At 39.2% G+C, this 25,053-nt stretch overlaps 1 protein-coding gene across 4 annotated transcripts in view; it reads left to right on the top strand.

The window, feature by feature from the left end:
• Nucleotides 1-25,053, top strand: part of KIAA0319L (KIAA0319 like) — a 110,393-nt gene that overhangs the window by 20,839 nt on the left and 64,501 nt on the right. For all 4 annotated transcript variants that reach the window (XM_068539489.1, XM_068539488.1, XM_068539490.1 and 1 more), the window contains exon 3: nt 19,327-19,841. In XM_068539489.1, the coding sequence (XP_068395590.1) occupies nt 19,327-19,841 (515 nt within the window). The remainder of the gene's footprint in view (nt 1-19,326; nt 19,842-25,053) is intronic.

Raw genomic sequence — 25,053 nt, 5'->3', positions numbered from 1 at the left:
GCTGCTTGGTAATAGTTCATTGCAGGTATAATTACCAAAGGAATGCTTTGAATGGATTCTTGACCATATTATAAAATTGTGAAATTTCAAGAAAAGAATTTTAGTTTCAGTGAATGTTAAAAGTAAGTGCAAGATGGCTTCACAGGTGAATTTTATCAAAAATTTAGAGAAGAGCTAACACCTATCCTTCTCAAACTCTTCCAAAAAATTGCGGAGGGAGGAACACTCCCAAACTCGTTCTACGAGGCCACCGTCACCCTGATACCAAAACCAGACAAAGATACCACAAAAAAAGAAAATTACAGACCAATATCACTGATGAACATAGACACAAAAATCCTGAACGAAATACTAGCAAACAGAATCCAACAACACATTAAAAGGATCATACACCATGATCAAGTGGGATTTATCCCAGGAATGCAAGGATTCTTCAATATAAGCAAATCAATCAATTTGATACACCACGTTAACAAATTAAAAAATAAAAACCATATGATCATCTCAGTAGATGCAGAAAAAGCTTTTGACAAAATTCAACACCGATTTATGAAAAAATTCTCCAGAAAGTGGGCATTGAGGAAAGCTACCTCAGCATAATAAAGGCCATATACGACAAACCCACAGCAAACATCATTCTCAATGGTGAAAAACTGAAAGCATTTCCTCTAAGATCAGGATCAAGACAAGGATGTCCCCTCTCACCACTCTTATTCAACATAGTTTTAGAAGTCCTAGCCACAGCAATCAGAGAAGAAAAAGAAATAAAAGGAATCCAAATTGGAAAAGAAGAAGTAAAACTGTCACTGTTTGCGGATGACATGATACTGTACATAGAAAATCCTAAAGATGCCACCAGAAAACTACTGGAGCTCATCAATGAATTTGGTAAAATTGCAGGATACAAAATTAATGCACAGAAATCTCTTGCATTCCTATACACTAACAGCAGAAGATCAGAAAGAGAAATTAAGGAAACAATCCCATTTACCATCACAACTAAAAGATTAAAATACCTAGGAATAAACCTACCTAAGGAGGCAAAAGACCTATACTCAGAAAACTATAAAACACTGATGAAAGAAATCAAAGATGACACAAACAGATGGAGAGATATACCATGTTCTTGGATTGGAAGAATCAATATTATCAAAATGACTATAATACCCAAAGCAATCTACCGATTCAGTGCAGTCCCTATCAAATTACCAGTGGCATTCTTCACAGAATTAGAACAAAAATTTTTACAATTTGTATGGAAACACAAAAGACCCTGAATAGCCAAATCAATCTTGAGAAAGAAAAAGGGAGCTGGAGGAATCAGGCTCCCCAAATTCAGACTATACTACAGAGCTACAGTAATCAAGACAGTGTGGTACTGGCACAAAAACAGAAATATAGATCAATGGTACAGGATAGAAAGCCCAGAGATAAACGCACACACCTATGGTCACCTAATCTATGACAAAGGAGGCAAGGATATACAATGGAGAAAAGATAGCCTCTTCAATAAGTGGTGCTGGGAAACTGGACAGCTACATGTAAAAGAATGAAATTAGAACACTCCCAAACACCATACACAGAAATAAACTCAAAATGGATTAAAGACCTAAATGTAACACAGGACGCTATAAAACTCTTAGAGGAAAACATAGGAAAAACACTCTGACAGAAACCACAGCAAGATCTTTTTTGACCCACCTCCTAGAGTAATAAAAATAAAAACAAAAATAAACAAATGGGTCCTAATGAAACTTAAAAGCTTTTGCACACAATAAGCCTCATCCACAGGAGGGCAGACAGCAGAAGCAAGAAGAACTACAATCCTGCAGCCTGTGGGACAAAAACCACATTCACAAAAAGATAGACAAGATGAAAAGGCAGAGGGCTATGTACCAGATGAAGGAACAAGATAAAACCCCAGAAAAACAACTAAATGAAGTGGAGATAGGCAACCTTCCAGAAAAAGAATTCAGAATAACGATAGTGAAGATGATCCAGGACCTCGGAAAAAGAATGAAGGCAAAGATCGAGAAGATGCAAGAAATGTTTAACAAAGACCTAGAAGAATTAAAGAACAAACAAACAGAGATGACCAATACAATAACTGAAATGAAAACTACACTAGAAGGAATCAATAGCAGAATAACTGAGGCAGAAGAACGGGTAAGTGACCTGGAAGACAGAATGGGGGAATTCACTGCTGCGGAACAGAATAAAGAAAAAAGAATGAAAAGAAATGAAGACAGCCTAAGAGACCTCTGGGACAACATTAAACACAACAGCATTCGCATTATAGGGGTCCCAGAAGGAGAAGAGAGAGAGAAAGGACCAGAGAAAATATTTGAAGAGATTATAGTCGAGAACTTCCCTAACATGGGAAAGAAAATAGCCACCCAAGTCCATGAAGCTCAGCAAGTCCCATACAGGATAAACCCAAGGAGAAACACACCGAGACACATAGTAATCAAATTGGCAAAAATTAAAGAGAAAGAAAAATTATTGAAAGCATCAAGGGAAAAACGACAAATAACATACAAGGGAACTCCCATAAGGTTAACAGCTGATTTCTCAGCAGAAACTCTACAAGCCAGAAGGGAGTGGCATGATATACTTAAAGTGTTGAAAGGGAAGAACCTACAACCAAGATTACCCGGCAAGGATCTCATTCAGATTCAATGGAGAAATCAAAAGCTTTACAGAAGAGCAAAAGCTAAGAGAATTCAGCACCACCAAACCAGCTCTACAACAAATGCTAAAGGAACCTCTCTAAGTGGGAAATACAAGAGAAGAAAAGGACCTACAAAAACAAACCCAAAACAATTAAGAAAGTGGTCATAGGAACATACATATCAATAATTACCTTAAACTTGAATGGATTAAATGCTCCAACCAAAAGACACAGGCTTGCTGAATGGATACAAAAACAAGACCCATCTATATGCTGTCTACAAGAGACCCACTTCAGACCTAGGGACACATACAGACTGAAAGTAAGGGGATGGACAAAGATATCCCATGCAAATGGAAATCAAAAGAAACCTGGAGTAGCAATACTCGTATCAGATAAAATGACTTTAAAATAAAGAATGTTACAAGAGACAAGGAAGGACACTACATAATGATCAAGGGATCAATCCAAGAAGAAGATATAACAATTATAAATATATATGCACCCCACATAGGAGCACCTCAATACATAAGGCAACTGCTAACAGCTATAAAAGAGGAAATCGACAGTAACAGAATAATAGTGGGGGACTTTAACACCTCACTTACACCAATGGACAGATCATCCAAATTGAAAATAAATAAGGAAACAGAAGCTTTAAATGACACAATAGACCAGATAGATTTAATTGATATTTATAGGACATTCCATCCAAAAACAGCAGATTACACTTTCTTCTCAAATGCGCATGGAACATTCTCCAGGATAGATCACATCTTGGGTCACAAATCAAGCCTCAGTTAACTTAAGAAAATTGAAATCATATCAAGCATCTTTTCTGACCACAACACTATGAGATTAGAAATGAATTACAGGGAAAAAAACGTAAAAGCACAAACACATGGAGGCTAAACAATACGTTACTAAATAACCAAGAGATCACTGAAGAAATCAAAGAGGAAATCAAAAAATACCTAGAGACAAATGACAATGAAAACACTACGATCCAAAACCTATGGGATGCAGCAAAAGCAGTTCTAAGCGGAAGTTTATAGCTATATAAGCCTACCTCAAGAAACAAGACAAATCTGAAATAAACAATCTAACCTTACACCTAAAGGAACTAGAGAAAGAAGAACAAACAAAACCCAAAGTTAGCAGAAGGAAAGAAATCATAAAGATCAGAGCAGAAATAAATGAAATAGAAACAAAGAAAACAATAGCAATGATCAATAAAACTAAAAGCTGGTTCTTTGAGAAGATAAACAAAATTGATAAACCATTAGCCAGGCTCATCAAGAAAAAGAGGGAGAGGACTCAAATCAATAAAATTAGAAATGAAAAAGGAGAAGTTACAACAGACACCGCAGAAATACAAAGCATCCTAAGAGACTACTACAAGCAACTCTATGCAATAAAATGGACAACCTGGAAGAAATGGACAAATTCTTAGAAAGGTATAACCTTCCAAGACTGAACCAGGAAGAAACAGAAAATATGAACAGACCAATCACAAGTAATGCAATTGAAACTGTGACTAAAAATCTTCCAACAAACAGAAGTCCAGGACCAGATGGCTTCACAGTTGAATTCTATCAAACATTTAGAGAAGAGCTAACACCTATCCTTCTCAAACTCTTCCAAAAAATTGCAGAGGAAGGAACACTCCCAAACTCATTCTATGAGGCCACCATCACCCTGATACCAAAACCAGACAAAGATACTACAAAAGAAGAAAATTACAGACCAATATCACTGATGAATATAGATGCAAAAGTCCTCCACAAAATACTAGCAAACAGAATCCAACAACACATTAAAAGGATCATACACCACGATCAAGTGGAATTTATCCCAGGGATGTAAGGATTCTTCAATATACGCAAATCAATCAATGTGATACACCATATTAAAAAATTGAAGAATAAAAACCATATGATCATCTCAATAGATGCAGAAAAAGCTTTTGACAAAATTCAACACCCAATTATGATAAAAACTCTCCAGAAAGTGGACCTAGAGGGAATCTCCAAAGGAAAAAAAAAAAAAAAAAAGCTTTTGCACAGCAAAGGAAACCATAAACAAGACAAAAAGACAACCCTCAGAATGGGAGAAAATATTTGCAAACGAAGCAACGGACAAAGGATTAATCTCCAAAATATACAAACAGCTCATGGAACTCAATATCAAAAAAACAACTCAATCAAAAAATGGGCGGAAGACCTAAATAGACATTTCAGCAAAGAAGACGTACAGATGGCCAAGAGACACATGAAAAGATGCTCAACATCACTAATTATTAGAGAAATGCAAATCAAGACTACAATGAGGTATCACCTTACACCAGTCAGAATGGCCACCATCAAAAAATCTACAAACAGTAGATACTGGAGAGGGTGTGGAGAAAAGAGAACCCTCTTGCACAGTTGGTAGGAATGTAAATTGATACAGCCACTATGGAGAACAGTATGGAGGTTCCTTAAAAAACTAAAAATAGATCTACCACATGACCCAGCAACCCCACTACTAGGCATATACCCTGAGAAAAACCATAATTCAAAATGACACATGTACCCCCAGTGTTCACTGCAGCACCATTTACAATAGCCAAGACATGGAAACAACCTAAATGTCCAATGACAGATGAATGGATAAAGAAGATGTGGTACATATATACAATGGAATATTAACCATAAAAAGGAGTGAAATTGGGTTATTCGTAGAGATGTGGATGGACCTGGAGTCTGTCATACAGAGTGAAGTAAGTCAGAAAGAGAGAAACAAATATTGTATATTAATGCATATATGTGAAATCTAGGAAGATAGTGCAGGACTTCCCTGGTGGCACAGTGGTTAAGAATCTGCCTGCCAGTGCAGGGGACGTGGGTTCGATCCCTGATCCGGGAAGATCCCACATGCCGCAGAGCAACTGAGCCTGTGTGCCGCAACTAATGAGCCTGCACTCTAGAGCCCGCGAGCCACAGCTACTGAGCCTGCGTGCCATAACTATGGAAGCCTGCACGCCTAGAGCCTGTGCTCCGCAACGGAAGAAGCCACCACAGTGAGAAGACCACGCACCACAACGAATAGTAGCCCCTGCTCATGCAACTAGAGAAAGCCCACGTGCAGCAACAAAGAGCTAACGCAGCCATAAATAAGTAGATAGGTAGACAGAGAAATTAAAAAAAAGAAAAATAGTACAGATGAACCTATTTCCAGGGCAGGAATAGAGACGCAGACATAGAGAACGGACATGTTGACACCGGAGGGGTGAGGGGGGAGGACTAATTGGGAGATGAAGACTGACATATATACACTACCATGTGTAAAATAGGTGGCTAGTGGGAACCTGCTGTATAGCACAGGGAGCTCAGCTCGGTGCTCTGTGATGGCCTGGATAGGTGGGATGGGGGATGGGTGGGAGGGAGGTCCAAGAGGGAGGGGATATATATATATATATATATATATATATATATACATATAGCTGATTCACTTCATTGTAAAGCAGAAACTAACACAACATTGTAAAACAATTATACTCCAATAAAAAAAAAGTTAATGAAAATAGAAAATAACCCAATTTGTCATATACAGTTAGCATAATATTCAAAGGCCTAATTTGTGATACAGTAGTATGTGTGCTCTAGTAATAACAAAAAAGATGTAGCTTTAGGTCTGATAACTGCTGTAATTTTAATGTAATTTTGAAATGAAATATTTTGAGATATGACAATTGGAACATGAGAACATCTGTGGTTTCCCTTGGTGACAAAGTCACACATCTGATACTACTGTGATTTGTTGTCTATATTCATAATCAATGGAAATGCTTTCATACCTTAATTGAAAATAAAGATGCAATTCCCCCCCTCAAGAAAAAAGTACGTGCAAATTTTGCCTATAAAATATCTTAACTGTGTATAGTTTTCCACAGAAACTTGGTTCCCCCTGCACCCCCCCACCCCCAGTTCCCAGGAGAATTTATCAGCTGCTCTTTTTTTTTCAAATAATACCAGTGGGGCATTTTCTCTACTCCCATTCCCACCATCTCAGACCTTCCATTGGGATACTATTTGATGAATTTGGTTAAAGTATGAATTCCCAAATGACCTTAACCGTATAGTTCCTAAGATAGCAGGCATTCTGTCTCTACTTCCTTCTTGGTTGCCAGCCAGCACAGTTTCCAAGTTAGCTGGAGAAGTCAAGCTTGTTACCTGCGATTTAAGAATGCTGGAGGCAACAGCACTGTCTAAATATTTCCAGAGTTGTTCACAGCTTTCTAAAAGTATTTGATGAATTTCCTTCTGGCAATAATTCTTATATTCTATAGGCTTTTCTACTCTGCTGCTTGGAATTCTGAAACCTGGTCTAGATTTTGTGCCAGATTATTAGAATTCTGTCTTTTGAGAGGTGGTAATATTAAGTAAGCATTGTTAGTTCCAGAGCCTCCTGTTTTGGGGATCCTCCAGGTAATTCATATGAGAGACCTGTATTCTCTGCTTTGTCAAGACTTTAGAAAGAAAGGGATTGGCTCTGCCTTCCTGTTTTCACCCTGGGTAAGCTTTCTGTGTGCTCCTACTAACAGTGAGTTCTAGACTTTCCCAAAGGAAAAGTCTAAGATTCTACCAACTGTAAGCCCTTTTTGGTAAGGATTTAATATTTTGTTTAGGCCCTGGGAGCAGAGCCAGGCTATGGCCGTGTGGGCAGGAGAGGAACTGATCTAAAATTGGAGCTTATTTTCATCTTACCTTTTATCCAAGTTACTTCTAGAATCCAATATTGACTCTACCACTGCTTCCCTGCTTCCTCCTCTGATGCATCCTTTTTCTCAAGAGTAACAATAATGAAAACTGAATCTCAGAGAGGTTAAATTACTTTTCAGAGGTTAAATTACTAGTAAGTGATAGATCTAGAGCTGAAACTAGAACCCTTGTCTTTTAATCTAAGAGGAAGAATTATGATCCACTGAATAGATGAAAAAGAACTGCTCCCTCTCCCGCATTTTTGTTATTGAACACATAATGGAGCGACATTAAATAACATTTAATTTTTAAAAAACCCTCAAATTCCCACTAACTGAACATATGAACTAACAGATCAGAGTACCTGCTCCCCTTATTGGGAACTATTGGGATTAATTTTTTTAGCAACACTAAAGCCAGCTAACCTCCCCCAGACATTACCTGTCATCAGTTCCTCATCAGTTATTCCTGGTCACTGTTGAAGATATAAGTGCTTCTGATCATCTGTTCTCTCCCAGGCTCTATTCCTTTGAGCTAATACAAAGGATCAAATTGTCAGATAAGACTCACAAGAATCAGAGATCTTACCCATTACTAAGCTTTAGTAATACTTTTGAGAATATGGAAATCAAGAGATATAAGTGAAGTAGGGAGAGTCTGGAACATCCTGTATGAACCCGCAGGTTGTTCCTTCCCTCGTTGAACATGTTCTCTCCAGCCCAGAGTAGTGGATGAGATCTGTAACTGAGGCTTCCAGGTCACCTCACAAAGCAGGGAGAGTGTTTGGGTTATGAAACATTTCTCTTTTATACTACCAGATAGTTGTATAGCTTATGCGACATTCTTTGCGGAGCCATGGAAGCAAAAGAAGTCCTCCCCACCTGCTTTTATCTCCTCCTCTTTCAAGATCTTAATTTAACCAGAGCTGCTGGTAACAACTAGGGAATTAGAATTTTTTGCTACCTTCTCTTCGACCTTGTAATCTCCATAAATCCCCTTGACCATTTCCCTGGAGTCTAAATATGTTCCCCTCTCCCCTGCATTCCATTGGTAAGACATCCTCCGTAACTTGCCTGAAAGCTTTCACCATTTTATACCAAGGATGGATAGGCAGCCATCCTGTCATCAGTTCCTCATCATATTTTTCCGTCTTCTTTTTTTCTTGCTATGACGTGCCTTAACCATTACGATTTGTGTGAGTCTGATTTGACGTTCCCATATAAATTTGTGCTTTTCAACTCACTGGCACTTACCACCCCTCCCTTCCTAACTTTTTAACTGTGACAAGAATCCACTGAGTTACTAAACCCTCTCTATACTCTAACTCGTCAGTCAGGACCTTGGATAGAGAGAATGTTCTGAGACCTGGCTTTCTCTTGGGGAAATACCTATTTCTCTCTCTAGCCTGCAGGCAGTGGTTGCTCATTCTCCGATATCCCATTTACCTCTGAGTTTGGAGGTGGAGCTGACTCCTCACTGTTATTTCTTGAACATTACTCCTCCACTTTCATGTAAAAACGTCTTCTTTTTGAGGTTTATAACACTTCTTACCCCTAATCATTACTCATCTACCAACTGTCATTCACCCTCTCTCATTTATTGTGGCATATGGACCTCGTCTCTTTTCAAAGTTCTGCCATCAGGGCTTCCCTGGTGGCGCAGTGGTTAAGAATCTGCCTGCTAATCCAGGGGACATGAGTTCGAGCCCTGGTCCAGGAAGATCCCACATGCTGCAGAGCAACTAAGCCCGTGTGCCACAACTACTGAGCCTGTGAGCCACAACTACTGAAGCCTGCACGCCTAGAGCCCATGCTCCGCAACAAGAGAAGCCACCGCAGTGAAGATAGCCCCTGCTTGCTGCAGCTAGAGAAAGCCTGCACGCAGCAACAAAGACCCAACTTAGCCAAAAAAAAAAAAAAAAAAAAAAATCCTGCCATCAGCCTGGATGTCTTCAGTATGACCCTCTCAATACCTGGCCATCTGACAGTTCATTTGTTCATTCTTTCAATACTTCCTTCATGCATACATGCATTTATTTGTGCATTCATTCAAAAAGGGTTTTTGATCACTTACAATGTAATGTGCCGAGTCCTATGCTAGAATTGGAGATACAGTGGTGAGGGGGGAAAAAAGCCAGATGTGGTCCTCTCATCCTGGAGCTTACAGTGAAGCTGTGGGGGAAGGACATTGAACAGATGATCACACAAATACATGTAACTTTATAAGTGCTATGATTACTTTGAAGGAGAGAGGCAACAGGGCCCAAAGGGTGTACTAGAGAGACCTGTCTTAGCATGGAGGCTTCTCTGAGGAAATGATGGTTGAACTGCAACCTCGTATGAGGAGTTAACTGGTTAAAGAAAGGAGGCAAGAAAATTCCAAATAGCGGAGGCAGCATGTACAAAGCCCAGTTAGGAGAGGGAGCGTGGTCCATTTGAGGAATGAATGAAGTCTGGTGGTGGAACATGATGAAGGAGGGAGAGCATGATACAAGGTGGGGCTAGAAAGGTAGGCAGAGTCCAGATCATACAAGATCTTTTTAGGTTATGTTAAGGATTTTGATTCATTCAAGTGAGTGAAGCCATTGAAAATTTTAATATTTTTAAAATTTATTTTTCCAGATATAATACATATACATTGTACAAAGTCAAAAGGTATAAAAGGGTATTTAGTGAACAAACAAGTCTCTCATCTACCTAGTTTCCCCTCCTAAAGGCAACCATGCCAGTTTCTTGAATATTCTTCCAAAAATAGTCTATGCATATATATACACACACACAGACACAGACACACAAAATTGTATTCTTTTTTCCCCACACACAAATTGTAGCATACTGTACATACTGTACACACTGCTATGTACCTTTCTTTTTCCACATAATGTTTTAATGTTTCCTGGACATCATTTCATATCAGGACTATAGAGAGTGGCCTTATTCATCCCAGCAACTGCATAAATCTTCCTTAGTTTATTTAACCAGTTCTCTGTTGAGGGATGCATAAGTTATTTCCAATTTTTTCCTTTCAAACAATGTACAGTAACTATCTTTGATATCATGTCACATATATGATAATGTATCTGATAAATAAGTTCCAAAGTTAGCTACCTTTATTCTGTAAAGACTGAATTTCTTTTCTTCATAGCACTCCATTAGTTTGCAGTTCTACGTTTATTATGTCTATTTAATCACTGTCTCCCCCATCTAAATTATAAGCTCCATCAAAGAGATACCTAGCATGAAACAGATGCTCAATAATATTTGTTGGGGATTTCCCTGGCAGTCCAGTGGTTAAGGCTCCGTGCTTCCACTGCAGGGGGCTCGGGTTCAATCCCTGGTCAGGGAACTAAGATCCTACATGCTGCTCAGTGCGACCAAAAAAAAGCTAAAACAAAAATTTTTTTGAATGGATGAATGAATAAGGAGATAAGGATAATAGCTAGATGGGAAGTAAGGGCGCCTTATTAGTTAAAGCTTTGAGGTTATCTTTCACACCAGACAGAAATAATTTGCATCTCTATAAAAATCAAAGTCATTTGGAACTTATCTCTTCTATAAGTTAATATGTAAATTTAGGCTCTACTCAATAGTAAATAGTAAGTCAAACAAAAGTATATTCTCTTACACCAGGGGTTGGCAAACTTTCTTAAAAGGCCAGATAGTAAATATTTTAGGCTTTACTGGTCTTAAGATAACTCTATTGCAGCTACTTAACTCTGCCATTAGAACAGAAGCAGCCATAGGTAATACATAAATAAATGAATGTGACTATGTTCCAGTGAAACTTTATTTACAATAATAAGCAGCAGCTGGAGTTGGCCCTTGGGCCATAGTTGGCTCCCCTGGTTTAATGAATCAGTAATGATAACCCTTCTTTCATTCCTGATATTGTCAATTTGTAACTTTTCTCTTTTTTTCTGTTATCAGTCTGACTGGAGCTTTCAGTTTTATTGACCTTTCAAACAACCAGATTTTGGTTTCATTGATTTTTCTCTGTTGTTTTTTGTTTGTTTTCTGTTTCAGTGGTTACTCTTATCTTTATCTTTTCCTTTCTCTGCTTATTTTCGATATAATTTACTCTTTTTTTTTCTGTCTTTTATGATGAAAGCATAAGATCATTGTTTTTTTTCCTGTTAAAGTTTGGCCTTTATTTTTCCAGATCTTTTTGAATGCATATATCTACAAACAAAAAAGCTTCATTTTAGAGAATATAAATAAGACCATAATATATAAATTTTCTGCAACTTGCTTTTTTAACTTAACAAGGTATCATGGGGATATTTCTTTGGCTGCATATAGAACTCTTACCTAATTCTTTTCACTTGCTGTATAGTATTCTGCAGTAACTATTTCTATATTAATAGACATTTAGGTTCTTCAAATATTTTACAGTACAAACTATACTATAATGAAATCCTCACAAGTGGGAAGTTCTCCAGGATAGAGGTACACAGAATATTTTTGTTAGATGTATAATTTATTGAATGTCTTCTCTTTGATGCTCAGAAGGAATAAACTATTTCTATGTGATTTACCACAATAACTACATTTCATGGCTCTTTCTTTGCTGTGAATTATCTTATGTTGTTTAAGGGCTGAACTTTGGGGAAAAGTCTTCCCATATTAATTTTGTTTATAAAACTTTTCTCTGGTATGGTTTCTCTAATGTCCAGTAAGAACTGAGCTCTTCATATGGGCTTTCCCACAGTCATTATATCAGTCGGGTTTATTTCCACTATGAGTCTTCTGATGTCCAGCAAAGGATGTATACCTGAAAGATTTTCCACATTTACTACAGTTATAGGGTTTCTCTCCTGTATGCATCTTTGATGATTAATAAGAGTTGAGCTCTTCCTAAAGGCTTTTCCGCATTCATCATACCAGTATGGTTTCTCATCAGTATGGATTTTCTTATGTTCCAACACAGTTGCGTTATCCCTGAAAGCTTTCCCACATTCATTACATGTAAAAGGCCTTTTTCCACTATATATTCTCTCATGATGAGTAAGGGCTACCTTCTGAGCAAAGACTTTCTCACAGTCTTTACATTTGTAAGGGTTTCTGACTGGTCTGAATTCTCTGATGACCTAAAAGGATAGAGTTCTTTCTGAAAGCTTTTCCACATGCATTGCATTTATAGGGTTTTTCTCTAGAATGAATTCTCTAATGATTAATAATTGTTGAATGCTTATTGAAGAATTTCCCACATTCAGTACATCTATAAGGTTGTTTTCTTATGTGAATTTTATGATGATTAAAAGAAATGAGCTGTTCATAATGGCTATCAAACATTGTTTATGTTTATGGGATTTCTTACCAGTATGATATCTCTGGTGTCTAATAAAGGAGGAATTATATTTGAAGACTTTCCTACATTATAGTACGACTTCTCTGTGGAGCTTCTGTCCTCCCACTTCAGGCCTATATCAATTATGACACTTTTTGTTTGCCCTTTCAGAGCAGACGGTTCAGAAGTATTTTGCTTTAGGGCTGACATCTTTGTTTCAAACCAGTACGCCTGGACTGCACAGGTACCTGGTGGAGCTTCTCACACTTCCATTCAGGGCTCTGCCCCTTGCTCCAGTTGGGCTATTAATTTTGGTTTGAAAGAGAGAAAAACCCCATAACAACAGATTCCTATAGTTTGCCAACATTATATCTCTGTACATGTCCATTGAATGGCACACAGGTGTCTTCATTCAATCTGGGTAGAGGCCATAGCCTCATCCCCAAATGTCAAGGATCCCTAGATCTAGGCTCTTGGTAGTCTTCGAGCCATCTGTCTTCTGAAGTATTCTTCCATGCAAGGGCAGAGAACGCTGCTTAGGCCAATAGTTCTGGATGCTAGAAGTCCAAAATCAAGGTGTTGGCAGGGTTGGTTCCTTCTGAGACTCTGAGTAGAATCCTTCTTTGACTCTTCCTAGCTTCTGGTGGTCACTGTCAATCCTTGACTTTCCTTGGCATGCAGCTGTATCATTTCAGTCTCCACTCCTGTCATCACATGGCATTCTCCCTATATGTCTTTCTAGATCATTGATTTTAGACTTTTCTTCTTTTCTAAAATAAGCATTTAAAGCGATAAATGTCCCTCTAAACGTTGCTTTACCTGCATCCCACTAATTTTAATATGTTCTGTTTTCAGTTTCATTTAGTTCAAAATACTTTCTAAACTTTCATGCAGTTTTAACCTACACTTGGTGTAAATTAGTATTATACCAAGGGAACCACTATCCAGCTGTCTGGAGGTCTTTCTCTATGTAGCTTCCTCCTTTCCGGTAGTTTCTAGCTATCATAGTCACCCTGAACTCTGTTTCCTCAACTCAGCAAGACCACTCTACTCTGCTTGGGTTCTTCCTGTTCCACAGTCTGCAGCATGCCTATCCTGTAAACGGAAAGCCAAGGTGGTCCTAGGGCTCACCCTTGTTTATTTCCTTTCTCTCTGGGATCACAGCCCCAGACCACATGTTGTTCAGTGTACAAAAACAATTGTTTCATATATTTTGTCTAGTTTTCTAGTTTCTCATGGTAGGAAAGCAAGTCCTATGGCAATTTCTCCTTCAAGGGCAGAAGTGGAGGTTACAGTACATTAAAAAAAAATTAAATAAAATAGTGGCTTATAGGTCAGCTCTACCCACCACCAGAGCCTCCCATCAAGCCTCTTAGATAGCCTCAACCACCAGAGGGCAGACAGCAGAAGCAAGAAAAACTACAATCCTGCAGCCTGTGGACCAAAAACCACAGTTACAGAAAGATAGACAAGATGAAAAGGCAGAGGGCTATGTACCAGATGAAGGAACAAGAAAAAACCCCAGAAAAACAACTAAATGAAGTGGAGATAGGCAACCTTCCAGAAAAAGAATTCAGAATAATGATAGTGAAGATGATCCAGGACCTCGGAATAAGAATGGAGGCAAAGATTGAGAAGATGCAAGAAATGATTAACAAAGACCTAGAAGAATTAAAGAACAAACAAACAGAGATGACCAATACAATAACTGAAATGAAAAATACACTAGAAGGAATCAATAGCAGAATAACTGAGGCAGAAGAACGGGTAAGTGACCTGGAAGACAGAATGGGGGAATTCACTGCTGCGGAACAGAATGAAGAAAAAAGAATGAAAAGAAATGAAGACAGCTTAAGAGACCTCTGGGACAACATTAAACGCAACAACATTCGCATTATAGGGGTCCCAGAAGGTGAAGAGAGAGAGAAAGGACCAGAGAAAATATTTGAAGAGATTATAGTCGAAAACTTCCCTAACATGGGAAAGAAAATAGCCACCCAAGTCCAGGAAGCGCAGAGAGTCCCATACAGGATAAACCCAAGGAGAAACACGCCGAGACACATAGTAATCAAAGTGGCAAAAATTAAACACACAGAAAAATTATTGAAAGCAGCAAGGGAAAAATGACAAATAACATACAAGGGAACTCCCATAAGGTTAACAGCTGATTTCTCAGCAGAAACTCTGCAAGCCAGAAGGGAGTGGCATGATATACTTAAAGTGATGAAAGGGAAGAACCTACAACCAAGATTACTCTACCCGGCAAGGATCTCATTTAGATTTGATGGAGAAATCAAAAGCTTTACAGACAAGCAAAAGCTAAGAGAATTCAGCACCACCAAACCAGCTCTACAACAAATGCTAAAGGAACTTCTCTAAGTGGGAAACACAAGAGAAGTAAAGGACCTACAAAAACAAACCCAAAACAATTAAGAAAATGGTCATAGGAACATACATATCGATAATTACCTTAAACGTGAATGGATTAAATGCCCCAACCAAAAGACATAGACTGGCTGAATGGATACAAAAACAAGACCCATATATATGCTGTCTACAAGAGACCCACTTTAGACCTAGGGACACATACAGACTGAAAGTGAGGGGATGGAAAAAGATATTCCATGCAAATGGAAATCAAAAGAAAGCTGGAGTAGCTGTACTCATATCAGATAAAATAGACTTTAAAGTAAAGAATGTTACAAGAGACAAGGAAGGACACTACATAATGATCAAGGGATCAATCCAAGAAGAAGATATAACAATTATAAATATATATGCACCCAACATAGGAGCACCTCAATACATAAGGCAACTGCTAACAGCTATAAAAGAGGAAATTGACAGTAACACAATCATAGTGGGGGACTTTAACACCTCACTTACACCAATGGACAGATCATCCAAATTGAAAATAAATAAGGAAACAGAAGCTTTAAATGACACAATAGACCAGATAGATTTAATTGATATTTATAGGACATTCCATCCAAAAACAGCAGATTACACTTTCTTCTCAAATGCGCATGGAACATTCTCCAGGATAGATCACATCTTGGGTCACAAATCAAGCCTCAGTTAACTTAAGAAAATTGAAATCATATCAAGCATCTTTTCTGACCACAACACTATGAGATTAGAAATGAATTACAGGGAAAAAAACGTAAAAGCACAAACACATGGAGGCTAAACAATACGTTACTAAATAACCAAGAGATCACTGAAGAAATCAAAGAGGAAATCAAAAAATACCTAGAGACAAATGACAATGAAAACACTACGATCCAAAACCTATGGGATGCAGCAAAAGCAGTTCTAAGCGGAAGTTTATAGCTATATAAGCCTACCTCAAGAAACAAGACAAATCTGAAATAAACAATCTAACCTTACACCTAAAGGAACTAGAGAAAGAAGAACAAACAAAACCCAAAGTTAGCAGAAGGAAAGAAATCATAAAGATCAGAGCAGAAATAAATGAAATAGAAACAAAGAAAACAATAGCAATGATCAATAAAACTAAAAGCTGGTTCTTTGAGAAGATAAACAAAATTGATAAACCATTAGCCAGGCTCATCAAGAAAAAGAGGGAGAGGACTCAAATCAATAAAATTAGAAATGAAAAAGGAGACGTTACAACAGACACCGCAGAAATACAAAGCATCCTAAGAGACTACTACAAGCAACTCTATGCAATAAAATGGACAACCTGGAAGAAATGGACAAATTCTTAGAAAGGTATAACCTTCCAAGACTGAACCAGGAAGAAACAGAAAATATGAACAGACCAATCACAAGTAATGCAATTGAAACTGTGACTAAAAATCTTCCAACAAACAAAAGTCCAGGACCAGATGGCTTCACAGTTGAATTCTATCAAACATTTAGAGAAGAGCTAACACCTATCCTTCTCAAACTCTTCCAAAAAATTGCAGAGGAAGGAACACTCCCAAACTCATTCTATGAGGCCACCATCACCCTGATACCAAAACCAGACAAAGACACTACAAAAAAAGAAAATTACAGACCAATATCACTGATGATTATAGATGCAAAAATCCTCAACAAAATACTAGCAAACAGAATCCAACAACACATTAAAAGGATCATACTCCACGATCAAGTGGGATTTATCCCAGGGATGCAAGGATTCTTCAATATACGCAAATCAATCAATGTGATACACCATATTAACAAATTGAAGAATAAAAACCATATGATCATCTCAATAAAAAAAAAATAGTGGCTTATAGAAAACTGCAAGTTATTTTCATCTTTGTGGACCTTTTCACTATATTAAATATGAGAGACTTTTTCTGAGATGAATGATGGGAAGTTGATATAAAGGTAACTGACAGTAGTTAGTGATGTAACAATTTACTGATTTCAACAAACTCTGTACACTCAGCTGTTACCAAGATTCATACCATTGGTTATTGTTTAGGAAGGTGGATGAGGAAATGAGCATTTCCATAGCTTTTGGTAACTTCATTTTTTTCATAGTTTCTATTTATTCATCTTTTCTTAAGTAAGTTCTATTTTTTTCTGGCCTCTAAATTGTCTTGTTTGATGTTAGGTTGGTGCCCATGTTTCTCTCTTTTTGTTTAAAGAGCAATGGCAGGGACTTCCCTGGTGGCACAGTGGTTAAGAATCCGCCTGCCAATGCAGGGGACACGAGTTCGATCCCTGGTCTGGGAAGATCCCACATGCCACGGAGCAGCTGAGCCTGTGCGCCACAACTACTGAGCCTGTGCTCTAGAGCCTGCGAGCACAGCTACTGAGCCCACATGCCATGACTACTGAAGCCCGCGTGCCTAGAGCCCGTGCTCCGCAACAAGAGGAGCCACCGCAATGAGAAGCACGCACACTGCAACAAAGAGTAGCCCCCGCTCACCGCGACTAGAGAAAGCCTGCGTGCAGCAACGAAGACCCAACGCAGCCAAAAATAAATAAATAATAAATAAATAAATTTAAAAAAAGAAAGAAAGAACAATGGCAGATTGGCTTCCATAGTGCTTGACTCCATAATCCAGAAGGCTGCCTATTTTTCTCTTATCTCTCAGTTGACTAGTGTCCACATTTAGTAATTGTTTCCTGGGAGTCACGATGGCTTTGGCAGATTATCCAGTTGTTGCTTTAGTCAGTCATAGCCCTTTTTCAGTTATGTATACATGCAGACATGACTATCCATCTGTTCAGTGGTTTGATTCTACTACATATTTTCTATATGTAATTCTACAATAAAATTTTATGTTATAACCCCAGGGCGAGGGCTAGGGTGAAGAAAGAGGTACCTAGGGTATGAAATTTCAGGAAACACTCTCAAGATGGAGGTAAGCTGGGACTTCCCTGGTGGTCCAGTGGCTAAGACTCTGCACTCCCAATGCAGGGGGCCCGGGTTCGATCCCTGGTCAGGGAACTAGATCCCACATGCAGCAACTAAGAGTTTGCATGCCGCAACTAAGACCCGATGCAACTAAATAAATAAATAAATAAATATTTTTTAAAAAAAGGTGGGGGTAGGCCAGCCCTGCACTTACATGACTCTAAGAGTGATCACTTCATGACTCTAAGAGTGAGTACTCTTAAGAGTGTGCCCGAGGCATCTCCCTTGCCTCATCCTGGTCTGGCCTTGTATAACCCTGACCATAGTTGGTTACAGACACCTATATAACTGAGACCTTAAAATGAACTCTGTATAAAAACTTTAATTCAGAGCATGCTTTGACTTTATTTCGTCTAAGAAAACACAAATGAGGTGATATTTCAGGAAAATCAATACCATGCCTGAAAACATTCAATGGCTCAAAAGTTTATCTGTAAGCGACGTTAGCCGGAATTTTGGCCCATGTTATCTAGGTTAACCACAGTAGGTCACTGTTGTACTTCTATTCCTTTATTTCTTTTTCTTTTTTTTAAATTAATTTTTATTGGAGTATGGTTGCTTTACAATGTTGTGTTAGCCTCCAATATTTCTTATTATGACACGGCTTATCATTAAGAAGTTCATTCTAGCAGAATACCTCTCATGATTAAAATTTTTGGTAAGCTTGACTGACTACTGCTCTGGTTGATGCTGTGATATGCAAAACCACCTGACTTTGGCAAACCATTGATTAGAGAATGGATGAACCTGAATCCTGCAATAGGTCAAGAGTACTCAATTTGTGTTGCTACCAGTTCAGTGGGCAGAGTACTCCATCTTCTTCAGCTGGCTGCTCTTCTGGTCCCATAATCTTCATACTGTCCCTGAGAAATGCCTTGGAGGTGAATGTGAGGTCAAGTGGTGGGACTCTGCCCCCATCCTTCAGTACACTTACATCAGAAGAGCTCTTTTGTTTTGTTTTTTCTGTTTCATGAACTGGAGTTCTGTTTAAAAGGTCTACATGCAAGGGACTCATTGAGGAGGGGAGCCAGTGATGAATGTGGAGCAGTACTTCTACAAGCTAAAATATCCTGAGCCAAAAAACTCTCTCTTTTGTGTCTTTTATTCCACTTACTAGACAGCTTTCCCACCCTCTTAAAAACCAGTCTTCAAAATAGCCTCAAATGTTGGTATTCAGGACTCTTTACAGAGCTGTAGTCTCTGTTTTTATTTCATTTTTAAATGTTTTCCTTCTTTGTTTTTAGATGCCAAGGAGAGCAGGTGCCAGCAGGCGAAGACACAATTTGGAGTTGGCCTGAGATCTGGGGGAGAAAATCACCTCTGGCTTCTTGAAGGAACCCCCTCTCTCCAGACATGTTGGGCTGCCTGCTGCCAGGACTCTGCCTGTCATGCCTTTTGGTGGTTAGAAGGGATGTGCATTCAGGCAGACTGCAGCACGCCCCAGAGCTGCCAGACTTTTAGGACAGACTCTTCCAATTCTATGCTGGTGTTTTTAAAAAAATTCCAAATTGCAGATGACTTGGACTTTCTACCTGAAGATGATGTACCACATATTCTGGGGTTAGGTTGGAGCAGGGTATCTTGGAGGAGGCAGAGCCCACCCAGAACTACACTCAGACCTACTTTATCTTCCAGTGACCAACAGAGCTTCATCAGGAAGCTTCGGAAGAGAGAGAGTCCCAGTGAAGAAGTAGCTACAGTGACACAGCCTTCTAAAATGAATGAACGAGGTGATCTGAATACCACTAGCTCTGCAGAGGTAAGCATATTATGAATAAGGAGCAAAGAAACTGTTAATCTGCTTCTACATTTGGCATACACGAGCTATGAAGCTGGTGCTTGTGGGCAGTGCTCATAGGCTGAGGAGTGTATGTATAAAGCTGCTTGGTGTCATCTTGGTAGGTGGTGCTGCCCAGATGTTCAAGGTAATTTGACCTTAGAGATGTTCTTTCCATGCAAGTCTGACCATTGTTTTGGTAAAAGCAGAAAGCTGCTCATTATCTAGTCTAAGCTGGTTCTTGGCTACAGGTAAGTGCAGTTGTGTGGGTGTTAGTCTCCACCAACAATTCTGCAGTGTTTTCTGCCAGATTGCAAAACACTTGATTGATGTGGTTGCAGTCAAGTTCTCCTCCTCCTCCCCCATCTCCCTCCTGTAAACACATTCCTTATGAGGTAGTTTCTATTCCACTCTGAAGTAACCATGCCTGGTATTGCAGATTAAGACCTGACCTGCCGGGCTGGGGAACTGGATGTGGCCATTAGCCAAGAGGTCTCGGGTGAATTCTTACCAAGCTTTGTATGCCAAGGGAGATACCACCGGTAGAGTTTATTCTGCTTATTATGTTTCTTCATTGTTCATCTTCCTGGGCGAATGATTAAAAGGAATGACTCACTCTGTGCTCATTCTCCCTTGATTGCTGTGACTAATTTTTGTATTTTTTTGTCCTAGTTGTCTCTATCAAGTAGAAGCCATAGTAGGGAGGCTACTACATGCTAGGCACTGTGTGTGCTAATCATTATATTATGTCATTTTGTTTAATTTTCATAGCAGTATTTCCAAGTGTGTATTATTAGCCTCGTTTTACTAGTGAGGGAACTGAGGCCCAAAGAGGTTAAACAATTTGATCATACAGCTAATGAATAACAAAGTTAGAATTGGAACCCAGATTTAATATTAAGAAAAAATCTTTCAGTGCAATATTAGAGATACAGTGTTAGTTTCAACATGCCCATAAACATTTATGGACATTTATTATAAATGTCAGGTACTTTTCTAAGCGCTAGAGATATAAAGGTAAACAAGACATGATCTGTGCCCTCAGGGAGTTTACAGTCTAGTGGAGACTCAGGCATGAAGATGGGTATTTATGGTAGTATATAATTATTGCATTAGTTGATTTAAGAACAGTAGGAACACAAAAGAAGAAGTGATCCTCCTGAGCAGGCAGGTGATGTGTATGTACAGGGAAGACTTCACTGAGATGCTTAACTTATTTCTTGAAGCATGTGTAGGATTTCACTAGGGGTTTAAAGGTAATAAAAAACATTCTGGAGGGAGATCCAGTGTATGCAAAGGCTTGGTTACACATTTACTATCTGCAAGGTCCTGTACTAAAAGCAAGGCACTAGGAATATTATAGCAAATAAGATCATGATTCCTGTGCTAATGGAGCTTACACTCTGACAAGGAAAATAGACATGACATTTATGATAATTAAATAATTATAAGCTGGATGCACATTATGAGAGGGTAAGTGGAGTGCTATAAGAGCATCTAATGGAGACCTAATCGAGACTGAGGGGTAAAGTTAGGCCACCCTAAGTAAGGAAAGCTTAAGCTGATACTTAAAGTAGAAGTAGGAGTTCGGAAAAGAAACAGGCAAAGAGTAATTCAGGCAGAAGGAATAACAATTTCAAAGTCTGTTAGGTGCCCTAGAACACTGGAAGATCAGGAAGTTGGGAGAGACTGGTCTTGCTTGGCAGACAGAGCAGGAGAGCTAGTGGAGAAAGAACAGGCTTCAGAGGTGTGCAGAACCTTGAGACCTTCTTAAAGTATTAGTTTATCTTAAGCAGGGAATGAAATGATCAGATATGTTACTGTGTGGTGAGTAGACTGGAGAAGTGCAAGAATGTACATGGAGCAATCAAGTAGGAGGCTCTTCAGGCAAGGGAACCATCTCACTAAAGAAGGCAGTTGAAGATACGGGAAAGGGGATAAATGATAAATATTCCCTCAGAGCTGAGGTTCTCAAACTTTAACAAGTGTCAGAATCACTTGGAGGCCTCGTTAAAAACAGATTGCTGGGCCCAAGCTCCAAAGTTTCTGATTCAGTAGGTTTAGAGTGGGGCCTGAGAATTTGCATTTGTAACAAGTTCCTAGAGTGCTGATGCTGCTAGTCTGGGAACCACACTTTGAGAACCATGCCTTATAAGGCAGGTGGGTTAGAATCCAGAGCACAGGGCTTCCCTGGTGGCGCAGTGGTTGAGAATCCGCCTGCCAATGCAGGGGACACGGGTTCGAGCCCTGGTCCAGGAAGATCCCACGTGCCACGGAGCAGCTAAGCCCAAGTGCCACAATTACTGAGCCTGTGCTCTAGAGCCCGTGAGCCACAACTACTGAAGCCGGCGTGCCTAGAGCCTGTGCTCCGCAACAAGAGAAACCACCACAAGGAGAAGCCGCCGCACCACAACGAAGAGTAGCTCCCTCTCACCACAACTAGAGAAAAAGCCCACGCGCACCAGGAATAAAGACGCAGACATAGAGAATGAACCTGAGGACACGGGGAGGGGGAAGGGTAAGGTGAGATGAAGTGAGAGAGTGGCATGGACATATATACGCTACCAAATGTAAAATAGATAGTGGGAAGCAGCCACATAGCACGGGGAGATCAGCGCGGTGCTTTGTGACCACCTAGAGGGGTGGGATAGGGAGGGTGGGAGGGAGACACAAGAGGGAGGAGATATGGGGATACATGTATATGTATAGCTGATTCACTTTGTTATAAAGTAGAAACTAACACAACATTATAAAGCAATTATACTCCAATAAAGATGTTAAAAAAAAAAAAACCCAAATGGAAGGACCTTCTACAAAACTAGTAGTCTTAAAATATGTCAAGATCATGAAAAAGAAAGACAGAACTGTCATAGACTGGAGGGAACAAAGGAGATACAACTAAATGCAGTGTTGGATGCTGGATGGGTCATGGACAAGAAAAAAGACAGTGGAAAACAGGCAATATTCAAATAAGGTGATTAGTTAACAGTACTATATGAATGTTAATTTTCTGGCTTCAATATATATGTAAGATGTTAACCTTAGGAGAAACAAGGTGAAGAGTATTTAGGAACTCTGTACTATGTTTGCAACTTTGCAAAATAAAAAGTTTTAAAAAAGGCAGTGCGTGACACACGCACACACACAAAAAGCCTGCGTGCAGCAATGAAGACCCAATGCAGCCAAAAATAAATAAATAAATTTATTTAAAAAAAAAGAATCCAGAGCACAGAGCACAAGATTAGCCTTAAGCAGGAGGAGAGACATCTCCTTCATTGTGATAGGAAGGAAGAAATGGGTGGATATAGATGCGGCTAAGGTGGACTTTTAGGTTTGATAGGAGGAAATTGTGGTAGTTCTAATCTCATTCTTGTTTTTTCTGAAGTGGGATAGATCATTTATTGAAAGTAGAAGCAGAGGTAGGTGGAGTGGGGTTAGGTGGGTAGTAGGCAGGAAAATGAGCGGTCTGGAGAGAGTGGTAAAGGCCTGAAATGGCCATTGTGAGGGGCAGGAGATGGTAAACTAGGTAAGGAAATAGAAAGATTGCTGGGTGGCATTGAAGGTGGAGACCATGAATTTATAATTATAGTTGTATGATTCTCCTCAGTAGCTCTCAGCAAACCTGTCAAGAAAAGGCTGATAGTTTGATTCATCCAAGATTAGAACTTTGCCAATTTTGTATAGAAGGAAATTGGGGCGTTGAGACTGAGGTTGTTGTCAAGAGAGTGGATGAAAGAGAGATATAAGAAGAAAGGAAAAGAGACAAAAATAGGAGGGGCTGAAAGACATTCAGTAGAGGAGTTTGGCATTCAGAGGTTTCGATGATGGGAAGCAGATATAGGGGGACAGGTAAATGTGCTGGAAAGACAGAAGGTAGTCGTCAGAGAGTGAGATATTTGAATTTAATATTCTGGATGTGGAGAAGATATGGTGATTAGAGGATCTAGGGTGAAGCTATGGAAGAGAGTTGCTGGGGTAGAGCAGAGAAGAAATTTATTGGTGACAGGAGCTCATAGAACATGTTGAATGAATTATCCATGTAGACATTGAGATAGACTTTAATAAGGATGATGATAATGATGACAGCAGTAGTAGCGAATGTTTACTGAGTACTTACTACTATTAGTAAGTACTATGTACTTAGTACTATGTCAGGTACTATTCCAAACCCTTTACATGAATCAACCCTTTTAATCTGTGCAACAAATCCTGTGAATTACTATTACCATCTTTATTTTATAAATGAGGAAACTCAGGAAAAGAAAGGTTAAGGAACATGGCAACATAGCTATATGTGGTAGTACCAAGACTTGAACCCAGCAGTCTGATTCTATCCAGAGTCTGTCTTCTTAATCTGCTTACTCTTGAGGCAAGACTTGCAGTGAAGAGGAATTTTGAGATCCAGATGTCAAAGCCATCAGTAAAGTAGAAGGAGTAATGAGTAAGTTGAGAGATGACAGCTATGATGAGAGTTGAAGTATTGTGCAGCAAGATAGCAAAGGAGAAGAGGTTTTTACAAAGAAGACAGAAGAGTAATGATTTGCAAAGGCATTGAGAAGGGGAGCAAATAAAATAGCAACCTACCTTTAATCCTAAAACGTGGGAGAATAAGTAGCCATCATATTGCAGAGATAGATGGGAAACAATATCCTCAGGGGAGGGCAGGCTTACACTTAAGAATAGGAGGTCAGGGACTTCCCCGGTGGTCCAGTGGTTAAGACTCCAAGCTTCCAATGCATGGGGCTTGGGTTCGATCCCTGCTCGGGGAACGTAAGATCCCACGTGCCATGTGGTACGGCCAAAAAAAAAAAAGTAGGAGGTCAGGGATCACTTTATGGGCATGTGACCTGTGCAGTCCCCACACTTAGAAAGGCCTTGTTCTTGATTTAATGCTCTACTCTCATTAGCTTGAAATTCTTAATTTTTGAACATGGAAGCCCACATTTTCATTTTGCACCAGATCCTGAAAATTTACGTAGCCTCTCCTGCAGGAGGTATAGGGAACAAAACATGAAATGATTGAGCGTACAAGGTGACTTTCTGATCATTTGAATTGAATATTTGGAAGAAAAGGAGGTTGGGTTTTAAAGGAGAGGAAGTATAGATCATTGTAGGGATAACAGTGTGGTGTGGTAAATGGTTCACAACTGGGTTTTCCCCCAGAAAACAAAGTCAAGCCCTGAGTTGTAGACTT

This window comes from Eschrichtius robustus, chromosome 3 (assembly GCF_028021215.1).
Source record: "Eschrichtius robustus isolate mEscRob2 chromosome 3, mEscRob2.pri, whole genome shotgun sequence".
Classification (NCBI taxonomy): Eukaryota; Metazoa; Chordata; class Mammalia; order Artiodactyla; family Eschrichtiidae; genus Eschrichtius; species Eschrichtius robustus.
This window is presented reverse-complemented; position numbering and strand designations above follow the sequence as displayed.